Source organism: Staurois parvus, unplaced genomic scaffold (assembly GCF_062004578.1).
Source record: "Staurois parvus isolate SC_StPar_1 unplaced genomic scaffold, SC_StPar_1.0 ptg000679l, whole genome shotgun sequence".
In the NCBI taxonomy this organism is placed as follows: Eukaryota; Metazoa; Chordata; class Amphibia; order Anura; family Ranidae; genus Staurois; species Staurois parvus.
Window position 1 is genome coordinate 188600 of NW_028318475.1, and position 15408 is coordinate 204007.

The window sequence follows — 15408 nt, forward strand, 5'->3', positions numbered from 1 at the left end:
TGCCAAAAAATTTGGGAAAGGGCCATGTTTACCATGGTGTAGCACCCCCTCTGCTTTTACCAACACTCTGTAAATGTCTAGGAACTGAGGCAACCATTTCCTGAAGTTTTGGGAGAGAAATGTCCCATTCTTGCCTGATATAGAATTCTAACTGCTCAACAGTCTTGGGTCTTCTTTGTCCTATGTTTTGTTTCAAGATGTGCAAATACACTCACCGACCACTTTATTAGGTACACATGTTCAATTGTTTGGTAACACAACAAATTGCTAATTAGCCAATCACATGGCAGCAACTCAATGCATTTAGGCATCTAAACATGGTGAAGACATCTTGCTGAAGTTCAAACCAAGCATCAGAATGGGGAACAAAAGAGATTTAAGTGACTTTAAATGTGGCATGGTTGTTGGTACTAGACGCGCTGGTCTGAGTATTTCAAAAATTGATGATCTACTGGGATTTTCATGCATAACCATCTCTAGGGTTTACAGAGAATGGTCCAAAAAAGAGAAAATATCTATGGAGCGGCAGTTGTGTGGACAAAAATGCCTTGTTGATGGACAGACTGGTTGCTGCGACATTCAGACGGTAGGGTCAGAATTTGGTGTAAACAACATGAAAGCATGGATCCATCCTGTCTTGTATCAATGGTTCAGGCTGGTGGTGGAGTAATGGTGTGGGAGATATTTTCTTGGCACCAGCAAGGTGTACCTAATAAAGTTGCAAGGGAGTGTAGTTTCAATTGGTGAAAGGTCTGGACTGCAGGCAGGCCAGCTAAGCACACAGACTCTTCTACTACAAAGCCATGCTGTTATCATAGATGCAGTGTGTTTTTTGGCATTGGGGTTGTATTGCAGAAGAAATATTGCATGTATTTTCTGCAATAGTCTGCTTGTTTTTTTTTTTTTTGAAATGTAAACTTTTGTTTCACTTTAGGTAAAAGCATGCTTTATTACTGTGGACCTGATTTCTGATTAAATTGAGATGAAGAGGAACATGAAAAATTAGACAACCAATCATGTGCAGGGGATTGCCAATAATTGAAGTGAACATATGTTTACTTCACACTTGTTTTTATGTCAGTAAGACCAAGTTGCCATTTTGGCGCAGAGTCTACCAACATGTCAACAGTATGCACAAAAGTGACCCTGGCCTGCCTATGGGTCGACGTTTGGCATCCGTTCATGGGGGCGTTTTTCCTCAAATACACTTTTAAGGGCTAGACTGTATCCACTGAAACCCGCGAGGGTGGGACTTCAACAAGACTCTCCTATAACGGGAATTAAGGTGGATTTACCAACTTAATGCCGTGGATTTACCAACTTAATGCCATCAACTCACCTGGCCTAAATGAGGCCCTCAATTTCAAACCATTTCTGCCTGGGTTTCGCTCTGGGGGGTGTGAAAGGGATTTATAATTTTGTCATCTGTTTCATGTATTGTGCAATGTATGCACTACATTTTTATACGTTTTGTTTTTTCCTTGGTGTTTTCCTCTTTGTATCTTAGCAATACTTGCATGTACCACTTGTATCACAATGCCATTTTTTCATATTGAAGGGTGGATGCTCCTGTCTACAGTCTTGGGGTGGTCTGGTGAAGGGGGTGCTGCCATCCACCACCCAGGAAGAAACCCACCCCGGGGGGCTTGTGTTTTCTGGCCTCAGCCTTGGGTACCTGAAATATGCGTTCTCCCCAGCAGGGGTCAGCATGCCCCTTTTTCCTGTTTGCAGTGCCTTCTTTGGGCTGTGGCCGCATCACATCACCATGCGCTCATAGGGCCGGGGGACCCATAATGACGGCCATAATGCTTTTTGTGCAGCAAGATGGGGGGAGAATTTCTATACTTAATTACTTACCACATTAGGTGCCTATTAGGGACAAGCTGCTCATTGGCACGCGAGTTGATCACTAATATTCATACTAGATCTCTGGCACTTGCATTTCTCTTGGATAATCCTGAGGTGGCTACATGTGAGATACATACAGGTACTATTGGTGAGCATCTTATAATGTTTTAGCATTCTTATATGCTCCCCTTATGGAGGAGTGAGTCCGTTTGTTTGCATATGGGCCATATATGTATCCTTTGTCACCTCTATTAGGATTAGGACCTATTTTTGTCATTTCATCACAAACATATATTTTATCTAGCCCCTATGCCAATAATCTCTTTGCTTGAGCCACATATTTTTATGTGCCAAATTACAAATACTATATTTTAATATAATAGTCAATTTTACATGAATACCTGTAATTTATTATCCAATGTGGAGCAATCTGTAAGTGTTTGAGTAACCAGCTCTTTCTTACATACTTTTTAAAATATTTACTATATGGTTTACATTCATTTGATATGATGTTATGTTCTAGACCTGACATAGTCCCTGAAGGAGGAAATGAGAGTTCCGAAACACGTTGGTTTGTCTGAACATCATCACTGTAATAGCTCTTGGGCCTTCAACCCATTTTCCAGTTGATGTACTACAGACTGTCAGGTTTTATGCACACTATGCATGTTCTGTATGTGATATATGAATCATTGTACCACAAGTTACTATATTGAATCTTTTGATTTGTTTTATTGTTTAATCTTTTGTAATAAACATTACTGTTTTATTGTATACTTGTGGTTTTTGCCATACAAAGTCCCAGGGGAATATTTCTAGCTTTTCTTAGTCTATATATATTGGGATGTTGGCAAAAACAGTTTAATTGGTGGGACATTTTACCATATTGTTTATTTTTGTTACTTTACACTTCAAGTGCTGTGTGTGTTGATTCACAAGGGTTGGATTAAGCATGTGAACATGCAGAGCATTCATTCAGTGCATGATCCAGTAGTGCTACAGAGTGGAAAAACAAACAATACATTATTATAGCAGGAATTGTAGTAAGGCATGTTTTGAGATAGAAATATCCTACACAGGATTCTAAAACTAGCCATAGACAGCAGAAGGCTATTAGATGTGGAATCATGATCTTAATGCCCATAGGTATCTGTGCCACTCAGCACATCCTGAGATATACAGGTGAAACTCGAAAAATTAGAATATCGTGCAAATGTTCATTTATTTCAGTAATGCAACTTAAAAGGTGAAACTAAAATATGAGATAGACTCATTACATGCAAAGCAAGATAGTTCAAGCCGTGATTTGCCATAATTGTGATGATTATGGCTTACAGCTCATGAAAACCCCAAATCCACAATCTCAGAAAATTTGAATATTGTGAAAAGGTGCAATATTCTCGGCTCAAAGTGTCCCACTCTAATCAGCTAATTAAGCCATAACACCTGCAAAGGGTTCCTGAGCCTTTAAATGGTCTCTCAGTCTGGTTCAGTAGGAATCACAATCATGGGAAAGACTGTTGACCTGACAATTGTGCAGAAAACCATTACTGACACCCTCCATAAGGAGGGAAAGCCTCAAAAGGTAATTACAAAAGAAGTTGGATGTTCCCAAAGTGCTATATCAAAGCACATTAATAGAAAGTTATGTGGAAGGGAAAAGTGTGGAAGAAAAAGGTGCACAAGCAACAGGGATGACCGCAGCCTGGAGGATTGTCAGGAAAAGGCCATTCAAAAGTGTTGGGGACTTTCACAAGGAGTGGACTGAGGCTGGAGTCAGTGCATCAAGAGCCACCACACACAGACGGATCCTGGACATGGGCTTTAAATGTGGTATTCCTCTTGTCAAGCCTCTCCTGAACAACAAACATCAGAAACGTCTTACCTGGGCTAAAGAAAAACAGACCTGGTCTGTTGCTCAGTGGTCCAAAGTCCTCTTTTCTGATGAGAGCAACTTTTGCATCTCATTTGGGAACCAAAGACTCAGAGTATGGAGGAAGAATGGAGAGGCACACACTGCAAGATGCATGAAGTCCAGTGTGAAGTTTCCACAGTCTGTGTTGATTTGGGGAGCCATGTCATCTGCTGGTGTTGGTCCACTGTGCTTCATTAAGTCCAGGGTCAACGCAACCGTCTACCAGGAGATTTTGGAGCACTTCATGCTTCCTTCCACAGACGAGCTTTATGGGGATGCTGACTTCATTTTCCAGCAGAACTTGGCACCTACCCACACTGCCAAAAGCACCAAATCCTGGTTCAATGACCATGGGATTACTGTGCTTGATTGGCCAGCAAACTCACCTGACCTGAACCCCATAGAGAATCTATAGGGCATTGCCAAGAGAAAGATGAGAGACATGAGACCAAACAATGCAGAAGAGCTGAAGGCCGCTATTAAAGCATCCTGGTCTTCCATAACACCTCAGCAGTGCCACAGGCTGATAGCTTCCATGCCACACCACATTGAGGCAGTAATTGCTGCAAAAGGGGCCCAAACCAAGTACTGAGTACATATGCATGCTTATACTTTTCAGAGGTCCGATATTGTTTGTCCGATAAGTACAATCCTTGTTTTATTGATTGCATGTAATAGTCTAATTTTCTGAGATTGTGGATTTGGGGTTTTCATGAGCTGTAAGCCATAATCATCACAATTATGACAAATCACGGCTTGAACTATCTTGCTATGCATGTAATGAGTCTCTCTCATATATTAGTTTCACCTTTTAAGTTGCATTACTGAAATAAATTAACTTTTGCACGATATTCTAATTTTTCGAGTTTCACCTGTAAATCAGGCAACCATTTATGTTTTGTGTATATAAAGCAGGGAGGTGTGCTGCAGACACCTATGCCTCTGGCTTATTGGTAAGACAAAGATTTCTAATGAACTCTCATAACCCTCTCAGTCTTAGGTAACACAATTGTGCATTTTGTGCCAACACTGCTCTACAGAGGGTCACTATAGTTCCCCTGCCTTACATAAATTACCTGTATCTATCATGAATACAATCACTGTAGGCCAATGGCCCAGTCTTGAAGCTACAAAAAGTTTTACCAGATCTTGTATACTCCCAGTGCTAATAATAGATTCATCTGTAGCCCACTGTCCTTCTGGCATCTGAATTTAAATAGAGTCATAACTTCACACTGACATTACAACTGTATATAATAACCATAGAGTGACAAACACTTATAAAGAACTATTTGGAAAAAAAATACCACAGTACCCCGTAATAACATTTTTGCCGAATAAATATTTATTATAAAGGAATCTTCAACAAAATAAAGTTCTTAACTATTGCTAAATTTCTAAACTTACAATGAAAAACAATTTGAAGGAACAAAAAAAAAAAACCAAACAAATTTTATCCAGTTTAATGGATATACATCATCTGATGGAGTTTGTTCGTACTTGAGGTATGGAGAATGAAGTATGGAAGCTGCCATAACGGACTTGTTTTTAAACTGCCTACTCCAAAGCTGTCAACAGTACAGTTCTTTCACTACTTGGTAGGCCACTGCCGCTGAAACAGAATATCAGTTCATCATATGCGCATCCCCATCGCAGATCAGCGATTAAAGAGACACTTATTTTGTCCATTCAGGGAAATATCTGATGGTAGCCCACCTACCCTCTAGGAAATTATACTAAGCAACCCATTGTACACCTTGCTCCGGTGTTGGAGATATTCTGGGTGGATGGTAGACGAGGCTGTAGTGGCAACATCAATTCATTCCAGGCAGGTCCCCTTAAAGAGACCCTGTCATCATACCATGCCAATTAAGATAAGCATCTCACGTTAAAATACTCACATAAACAAATACTAGGCTGTATTTGGTTGAAAAATATTTGCCCTTGCTGTGACCAAAATAGACCACTTCTTTTTAATCACCTCTGACGCTATGGATTCTTTGCTTTCCAGATGCATGCAGCTGCCCCACTCCCCAGACTTGAGGCTAGCCAAGGTCCTGACAGGGACTGAAGAAGCCTCACACAATCTGCAAATACGTAATGTAGATCTTCCCTGACCCCCTTCTGCCAGGACCTCAGCTACATGCCTCTGGAAATTGTAGGAAGCGATTCTAGAAATTTTCAACACAGTGGGGCAAATCATCTATAAAATACAGCCTAGAATATGCTTATATGAGTACCTTAACAAGAGAAATTAGAGAACCTATCTTAGTAGGCATGGGTTGCTGACAGTCTTTTTAAACAGTTCTTGAATGTCAGCCACATACCAATGGCTGCAAAAAGGCTCAGCTGTTCATTTAAAATGCACAATTAGTATTTGAACAAAATACACCAAGCTGGTTGTCTTACAGTAGTTCCACAACTGAAAATGGAAATCCAACTGCAGTAGTCTAGTTCAAAGACAAAGACATTGCTAGGCTATCGATCACTTAAAGAGAAACTCCACCTTTGTCTCTATTCTCTGGATACTTAGTTGGTTTTTTCCACCAACGGTCTGCCTGCTATAAACAGTCTTACATTTTTATAAAAAAAGAAAACTAGCATCTCACATCCCTTCATACATGCAGTACTTTTGGTATTATCTCACCAACAATGAATAGCTCACTGCAGCACAGAATTGACAAAGCTTCAGCTTTGTGCAGATTTTGGGGGAAAGCAGTGAAGCAGTTATGCATGCAGGTAATGAGATTTCCTAACTGTTTCTACACAAGCAGCATGCCAATTTCCCCACGGTTGCCAAAGAGGTAACTCTGAATTGTTTAGCAGATCATAGTTTACTGAAGATTGAAACAGAAGGGTAGTTTTGAATATTGTTAAGTTACAAGATGGCATGTGTAGCAATATATTGTAAAATAATAAAAAAAAGAAAACAAAAAGTAGTACCTTTAATTTGAACTTACAGAAGCACAATATGATGCACATATTAGTGCAGAATTAAAAATCTCTGAGAGTCAATTTAGCAAGGGCTCTTTTAGGTTTAGTGTACAGGGGCATGTAAAATTAGTGTGTATACAGTCCCTTAAGATCCTATTCAAAACTAAAACACTGCATTACACATCTGATGTTAAAAGCCAACCACAGACCTGTGTGCACAAGCCCTTACTTTGGACTCTACATCTACTAGTAATCTTTACTAATATGTTGCAACAATCATTTCTCACGTTTTCTAATTATATTGCCAAGCTCTTTTCCTATACTTCTTCCTCTTGTCATTTATCCTAATTTTGCTATGATTATGATCAAAGGTCAGATGCCCTTCTTTTGTTTGGTGGTAACAGTCCTCAGCAATTAACACAGCAGAACCTTTAAATAACTGGCAACAATTACAACTATCAATTGAGTTTCATCTACATGTTCATCTGAGAAATATATTTTCCTGACTGTTTTCAGTGTTCTTGGAGGACCAGAGTTAGGTAATATAGCATTCTGTTCTTAAAACAACTGAACAACATTTGAGGTTATGGAGTTGCGGACTGTGATAGAAGTTTCCCTTCTTGTGTGGTATTGTATGACTTGCAGATCTCGCATTTCATCCCCAGAACGTGGAAGGGCACCGTAGATCTTTTACTGCAGTCATTGCAAAGAATCTGTATGGATGAAAAATATATATTCGTGTAAATAGATTTGTTAGATGCAAGTACACTGAATGTTTAATGTGGAGCATCAAATGGAGATTAAACTGTCCTTTGCAACCTAAGCCTATTTACATAAATGTTTTATGTAGGAACTGTAATAAGCAAACATTTGAAGTGCATGATCCTCTAACAATGAATGATCCTTTGGATCTGCTAACTCTCTTTCTGCTGGAGCCATTTGTTGTACATGTTAAAGAAGAACTCCAGAATAGGCAAAAAAAAACACCTTTTAGTACACCACCCTACACAAAACACTAAACAGTTAATACATTTGAGAAATTCCTTACCATTGAAGAGAAAAGTCTAACTGAATTTTCAGGAAGTCATCTCTGTAATTCAAAAGATAACAGCATCTGCTCTGCCAGGGAGGAGGTGTAACAGCAGGGATGACATCATCTCCTCTCCTCTCTCTTTGCAGTAAAAGGAAACTATAGTTCCCATCAACCTCTGGGAATTGCATTGAATGTGGTTGGGTACATTAGGCCTGTACATGTTAAATGTGTACTCACCCACTTCAACATAAATCACTGCCCCACATTTATGTGTGCCTCACATAAATTCTCCAGCCACACTGCTCAGCACCACACAGCAGGACAGTTAGGTGACAATCTTATAAATGTAAAGCATGCATGTGCCAAATATTTAGTTCATTCTATGTAGTCTATTTTAATCAAATATTGAATTCTCCCTCCTCTAAGATTTCTGTTACTAACTGTGGCTGCTATCTTCACATGCGATCTCTCTCCCTCCAGCCACAACAGCAGATAAACTAATTGATCAGAGACTGTAGTCATACTACAGCAGATGACTAGAAACATACCTCAAGGGGTCACAGACAAGAACACATTTATAGTACAGCAAGGAATGTGTTAAACCTCTGATGTTTTTATGGCTGTTTCTGTGCAAGGGTCAGGAATTGAGGGGAAGTCTCCCTACAGTGGGGGTCACAGAAACAAGAAGTCTCATCAACTGGGGTCACAGAAACAAGAAGTCTCCCTCCAGTGGTGTGACAGGGTCAAGAAGTGAGGGGAAGTTTCCCTCCAGTAGGGTCACAGAAACAGGAAGTCTCCCTCCAGTGGGGTCACAGAAAAAGAGTCTCCCTCCAGTGGGGTCACAGAAACAGGAAGTCTCCCTCCAGTGGGGTCACAGAAACAGGAAGTCTCCCTCCAGTGAGGTCACAGAAACAGGAAGTCTCCCTCCAGTGAGGTCACAGAAACAGGAAGTCTCCCTCCAGTGAGGTCACAGAAACAGGAAGTCTCCCTCCAGTGAGGTCACAGAAACAGGAAGTCTCCCTCCAGTGAGGTCACAGAAACAGGAAGTCTCCCTCCAGTGAGGTCACAGAAACAGGAAGTCTCCCTCCAGTGAGGTCACAGAAACAGGAAGTCTCCCTCCAGTGAGGTCACAGAAACAGGAAGTCTCCCTCCAGTGGGGTCACAGGGTTAGGAAGTGAGACAAATAACAGAAGGGGACCTTCAGCCACTACAAATCTCACTAGATAACACACCATGTGCTCTAGCAGAAGGGGAAAATGTGCTCTGTCAAAAAAACAGCCCATCACCCCAGGAGCTGTATGTGACAGAAATAAGAACCTACACAGGCATACATCTGGGAGCCCTCCCCATTGTCTTTACCTGTGAGGAGTTGGTGCTTGCTTACCCAGAATTAACCATCTGGGTAGCAGCCGTGGGAGGATCCATAGCCACCGGTCTCTCCATTTCAGCCTCTGCTGTAGTGAAGACCACCACACCAGCTGCCTGAACAGTCAACCCTGCACCCTTTTTCAAATGGGGATCGGAACCAATGATGTCTCCGGCCTCCGAGAAATTATGTCACTACAACATCCGGAGCCAGCCTGGAATGCAGAAGTTCTGCCCCCCACCGCACAAGGAGGAAGGTTGGGCAGCAGCGGAACACAACTGCTGACACCTCCACAGAACGGAGACCACCTTACTTTCCTCCACGGGCAGGGGGACATGAACTAACTGAGGTAATGTCACCACCGTACCAGTCCTCCCCGGGCCCTAGGAAGGCTCATACCATTGCAGCCTAGTCTCCAACCATCCCTACAGGAGAGTACCACAGGGCTAGAAGACAAAGAATTCTGAGTGAACCCCCCCAACCAAGCTTCCAGCCAGCCCTGGGGAGATAACTTTTTCACATGGTTCCAGGAAACATGTTACCCCCATCCAGAGGAAACACTAAAAACTGAGGCTTGGGGGACAGCCTTTTATTCTCTGTGGGGTAATGTGTTTCCTGTCCTGTGGGAGGAGCTATATGTCTTGTGGAATGTACTGGAAGACGACTTGGGAAACAGGAAGTCTCCCACCAGTAGGTTCACAGAAACAGAAAGTCTCCCACCAGTAGGGTGACAGGGACAGGAAGGAAGGGGAAGTCTCCCACCAGTGGGGTGACAGGGACAGGAAGGAAGGGGAAGTCTCCCACCAGTGGGGTGACAGGGACAGGAAGGAAGGGGAAGTCTCCCTCCAGTGGGGTCACAGGGTCAGGGAGTCTCCCTCCAGTGGGGTCACAGGGTCAGGCAGGGAGTCTCCCTCCAGTGGGGTCACAGGGTCAGGCAGGGAGTCTCCCTCCAGTGGGGTCACAGGGTCAGGCAGGGAGTCTCCCTCCAGTGGCGTCACAGGGTCAGGCAGGGAGTCTCCCTCCAGTGGCGTCACAGGGTCAGGCAGGGAGTCTCCCTCCAGTGGCGTCACAGGGTCAGGCAGGGAGTCTCCCTCCAGTGGCGTCACAGGGTCAGGCAGGGAGTCTCCCTCCAGTGGCGTCACAGGGTCAGGCAGGGAGTCTCCCTCCAGTGGCGTCACAGGGTCAGGCAGGGAGTCTCCCTCCAGTGGCGTCACAGGGTCAGGCAGGGAGTCTCCCTCCAGTGGCGTCACAGGGTCAGGCAGGGAGTCTCCCTCCAGTGGCGTCACAGGGTCAGGCAGGGAGTCTCCCTCCAGTGGCGTCACAGGGTCAGGCAGGGAGTCTCCCTCCAGTGGCGTCACAGGGTCAGGCAGGGAGTCTCCCTCCAGTGGCGTCACAGGGTCAGGCAGGGAGTCTCCCTCCAGTGGCGTCACAGGGTCAGGCAGGGAGTCTCCCTCCAGTGGCGTCACAGGGTCAGGCAGGGAGTCTCCCTCCAGTGGCGTCACAGGGTCAGGCAGGGAGTCTCCCTCCAGTGGCGTCACAGGGTCAGGCAGGGAGTCTCCCTCCAGTGGCGTCACAGGGTCAGGCAGGGAGTCTCCCTCCAGTGGCGTCACAGGGTCAGGCAGGGAGTCTCCCTCCAGTGGCGTCACAGGGTCAGGCAGGGAGTCTCCCTCCAGTGGCGTCACAGGGTCAGGCAGGGAGTCTCCCTCCAGTGGCGTCACAGGGTCAGGCAGGGAGTCTCCCTCCAGTGGCGTCACAGGGTCAGGCAGGGAGTCTCCCTCCAGTGGCGTCACAGGGTCAGGCAGGGAGTCTCCCTCCAGTGGCGTCACAGGGTCAGGCAGGGAGTCTCCCTCCAGTGGCGTCACAGGGTCAGGCAGGGAGTCTCCCTCCAGTGGCGTCACAGGGTCAGGCAGGGAGTCTCCCTCCAGTGGCGTCACAGGGTCAGGCAGGGAGTCTCCCTCCAGTGGCGTCACAGGGTCAGGCAGGGAGTCTCCCTCCAGTGGCGTCACAGGGTCAGGCAGGGAGTCTCCCTCCAGTGGCGTCACAGGGTCAGGCAGGGAGTCTCCCTCCAGTGGCGTCACAGGGTCAGGCAGGGAGTCTCCCTCCAGTGGCGTCACAGGGTCAGGCAGGGAGTCTCCCTCCAGTGGCGTCACAGGGTCAGGCAGGGAGTCTCCCTCCAGTGGCGTCACAGGGTCAGGCAGGGAGTCTCCCTCCAGTGGCGTCACAGGGTCAGGCAGGGAGTCTCCCTCCAGTGGCGTCACAGGGTCAGGCAGGGAGTCTCCCTCCAGTGGCGTCACAGGGTCAGGGAGTCTCCCTCCAGTGGCGTCACAGGGTCAGGGAGTCTCCCTCCAGTGGCGTCACAGGGTCAGGGAGTCTCCCTCCAGTGGCGTCACAGGGTCAGGGAGTCTCCCTCCAGTGGCGTCACAGGGTCAGGGAGTCTCCCTCCAGTGGCGTCACAGGGTCAGGGAGTCTCCCTCCAGTGGCGTCACAGGGTCAGGGAGTCTCCCTCCAGTGGCGTCACAGGGTCAGGGAGTCTCCCTCCAGTGGCGTCACAGGGTCAGGGAGTCTCCCTCCAGTGGCGTCACAGGGTCAGGGAGTCTCCCTCCAGTGGCGTCACAGGGTCAGGGAGTCTCCCTCCAGTGGCGTCACAGGGTCAGGGAGTCTCCCTCCAGTGGCGTCACAGGGTCAGGGAGTCTCCCTCCAGTGGCGTCACAGGGTCAGGGAGTCTCCCTCCAGTGGCGTCACAGGGTCAGGGAGTCTCCCTCCAGTGGGTTATAGAAACAGAAAGTCTCCTTCCAGTGGGGTCACAGGGTCAGGACGCCTCCCCCTCCAATGGGGGGGGGGGTGTCACAGAAACAGGAAGTCTCCCTCCAGTGAAGTCACAGGGTCAGGAAGTGAGGGGAAGTCATCCTCCAGTGGTGTCACAGAAACAGAACGTCTCCCTCCAGTGAAAGCACAGGGTCAGAAAGTGCGGGGAAGACTCCCTCCAGTGGTGTCACAGAAACAAGCAGTCTCCCTGCAGTTGTGTCACAGGGACAGGAAGTGAGAGGAATTCTACCTCCAGTGGGGTCACTAAAGACTGTTCTACCAGCAGTTGTGGTAACTAAAGATTGATTAACATGGAATGGCATGTATGGTGGCACAGTATAAATTGTAGTTCTACAGCAGCTGGAAAGGCAGCTGTTCCACGCTATATCACTTATTAATTTAAAAGCAGTTTTTCTCAACATTTCACCCCACAGGAATCCCTAAAATAATTTTAAGGTCTCAGAGTAACCCCTACTAAAACCAAATTTATTGGGATTCAGTGGGAAAAATGTCCACCTTACGGTGGTGATCAGTAGGAACACTGTCCCCCTTATGTCTGTTGCAGATAAAAGGAATGCCCCCCTTATGTCGGTAGTAAGTGGGAAGAATACCCTTCTTACATCAGTGGTCAATAGGAAGAATGTCTCCTTATGCCGGTGGTCAGTGGGAAGGATGTCCCTGTTCCACCATCACTGCACCCAACCTGCATACATGTTCCACTACCACTGTATACCTGTTTTGCTTCCACTACACTATTAGCACACATTCCATCGCTGTACTCACTCTGCACACATGATCCACCATTGTACCCCCCCCCCCCATGAAATGCTCATGAAATGGAAAAAAACTATGGTACCCAAAATTGTCCATACATGATGCTTTAAAAGACTTTAACAATTTAGGGTTAAGTGAATGATGGTCCTAGAATTATTGTTCTCACTCTGCAATGTGGCACAATTGTACTTTCCATATGCTCAGCACCCAATACGTGTGTTTGTATGTGCGTGTATGTGGGGGCTTAGGGCTGTAAAATTTTGGGGGGCATTAAATGTATTTTAATAAACTATACGTTTGAAGCTTTTTTTCCTGGCTTAACCTCATTGGTAGCGGAAGGTAGCTGACAAGTTCTCATGTGACAGCACAGTAATTCTGACAGAGATCTATTAGACAGGTAATATCACTTCTGCACTTTGTTAAAACTGCTGAATCCAGACTTGACAGCTCTGAACCTGGATATGCTCATAGCTGAGTGCCATAGAGGGGTCCCAGGCAACCAGAAGGAATATGCAAGTCCAGGACACTTTGCAAGGGTGGGTGGATGCAAATGTTGGCCAGCACCTGCATCAAGACGTAGAAATGATTGGGCAGTTGTAAAATAATTTCTACTACAAAGCCAACAGCTCAGTGTAAAAAGCAAAACAAACTCCTGACTGCTATGGCAACTAAGAGTTTTTTTACAAATTGGTGCTGGTGCCAAAATGACATAAGCTTACGATGTAAAGATTAAATATACTATTGAAAGCATCTTAGTATATCTGCTGCAATAGTGTGAAAAATACATGTTGATCCTTTCAGAAATCTTCAAATGATAGCATCCTGTGATCTCTGCCTGAGCTGCACTCTTATCAGTTATATTGTTCAAGGCACTATAGGACCCGGTCTTGTCTAGCTTATATGCAAAAGGACAGGGGGAGTCCCCAGTAGTCCTGTCCGGTTGTCCTGATAAAATGAGGTAAGAGAGAATTGACATCCTAGAACTGGAAGTGTGCTACTGACAGAATCAGCAAATTAAAATAAAGCTACACGCACACTGGACATTTTTGATGCTGCTGTTAGGGGCGTCTGTTTTTTTTTTTCCCCCTGCCTCTAAACACCCCTCTATGTTTTCCTGTCTGTCCATGCACACATAACTGTTTAGTGTAATTTAGAGGCAGAAAAAACCCCCACTGGCAGCAAGACCAGGAGCAGCAGCATTTTGTCAGAAAAAAATGCTTGACAGTGTAAATGTGTCTACATGCAAGTTAATGATATCAGCGTTTAGTGCTTGAGTGCGAATCCATTTCAATTGCCAGAATAAATGATTATTCTGGCCATTGAAATGGATTAACGCCCACGCATATGACATGCCTAAACGCATCATATGTGTTTACAAGCACCAAGCGTTTTTTCTGCCAAAACATTGCTGCCAGGAGAAAAAGCGTCTAGGAGAGATTGCAAAAACATCCCCTGTGCATGAGGCCTAAAGGAAAAAAGTTTGAAAAAAAATGTAATGCAGCAATCACATCTAAGAAATGGTAAGCTGAAAAGTAGACCCCCCCCCCAAGGTGATCTAATTTTTTTGCCAGTTTTTTTGGAATTGAAGTCATGTGCCAGTACGAAGGGGCTTAACCATGGAGCTTGTAAGTAATACACACAGGAAGGAGGAAGTAAAGGGATTAATGCAGTGGTAACATACAGTGGGAGGATGGAGATGAAGGTGTTAATGTCAGATGGGCAGGATAAAGGGGGTGAAGGGTTAATTTACAGGTCACTAGGTACAGTATTAGTGATAGTATGTGTAGGAAAAGAGGCAGAAGAAAAAAAAAAATATCTGTGCGTCACTGTAACAGAACAAATGGATCAGCAGCTGCAGCTACTGATTTCTCCTCCTGTTGTAAGTGGAAGGAGAGGGATCAGTACTGTAGATAGTACCATGTGATCGCTGTGCTGATCAATCACAGCGATCACATTACCATGCCAGCCCTTTGAATAGGGTGGGTACAGTGTCTCTGTGTTCTGAACTTTCTAATGACAGTTCATGACACATCGATCGCTCAGTGAATTGGCCGCCCAATGTCTATTTATTGAGTGCCATCCATAACCAGGGCTACCGTTTTGCCGTTGAAAAACGTATTACTCACAAACTTGTCGTGCTGCATCTTTTTTTTTTTTTACAGAGATAAACCTAGTATGCTCTTTCACTGCCACAGTGGAGCTGTCAGGCAATTTTGGGACACAGCTAAAGCCAATGTAGTCACAATTTTTAGCAAGGCACAACAAATCTAGTTGCCAAGTCCAGCCCTGAAGGCTGAAAAAATGTTTAACCTGCTTGTGTGGCCTTCAACTGACACAGCATTGATAGGTTGGTGTTATGCTGAGCATGCAAACCAAAATAATATAATCTAATTACTTACATTGACAGTCATATTTTGATATTCCGAGGGCATTGGTGTTTGAGCCACTTCTTCATCCAATCGGCGCCAGTACTGTGACATGTCCAATACTGAACGCATGCACAGCGGACACCTGTATCCTCTGTAAAAAAATAAAGTACAACAGAAAATGCAGATAAGTATCCCAACTAAAGGTTTCATTAGTAGTGGAAAAAAGCATTTCATTAGTGCCAAGTATCTGCATTATGTTTAAAGGGTCAGTCCACTCAGACATATTCATTTCTGGTAGATGCTGGGGAAAGTGGTTCTAAAACCTTAAAGCGGTAGTAAACCGCAGATAATAAAAAAAAAACAA

The 15408-nt window shown here is 45.0% G+C and overlaps 1 protein-coding gene across 1 annotated transcript in view; it reads right to left on the reverse strand.

The window, feature by feature from the left end:
• Positions 1–5085: 5085 nt before the first annotated feature.
• Positions 5086–15408, reverse strand: part of RCHY1 (ring finger and CHY zinc finger domain containing 1) — a 41879-nt gene continuing 31556 nt past the window's right edge. Inside the window, exons 8-9 of the mRNA XM_089652288.1 lie at positions 15075–15195; positions 5086–7410 (exon numbers count right to left, since the gene is read on the reverse strand). Coding sequence (XP_089508414.1) covers positions 7282–7410; positions 15075–15195 — 250 coding nt within the window. The 3' untranslated portion in view covers positions 5086–7281. The remainder of the gene's footprint in view (positions 7411–15074; positions 15196–15408) is intronic.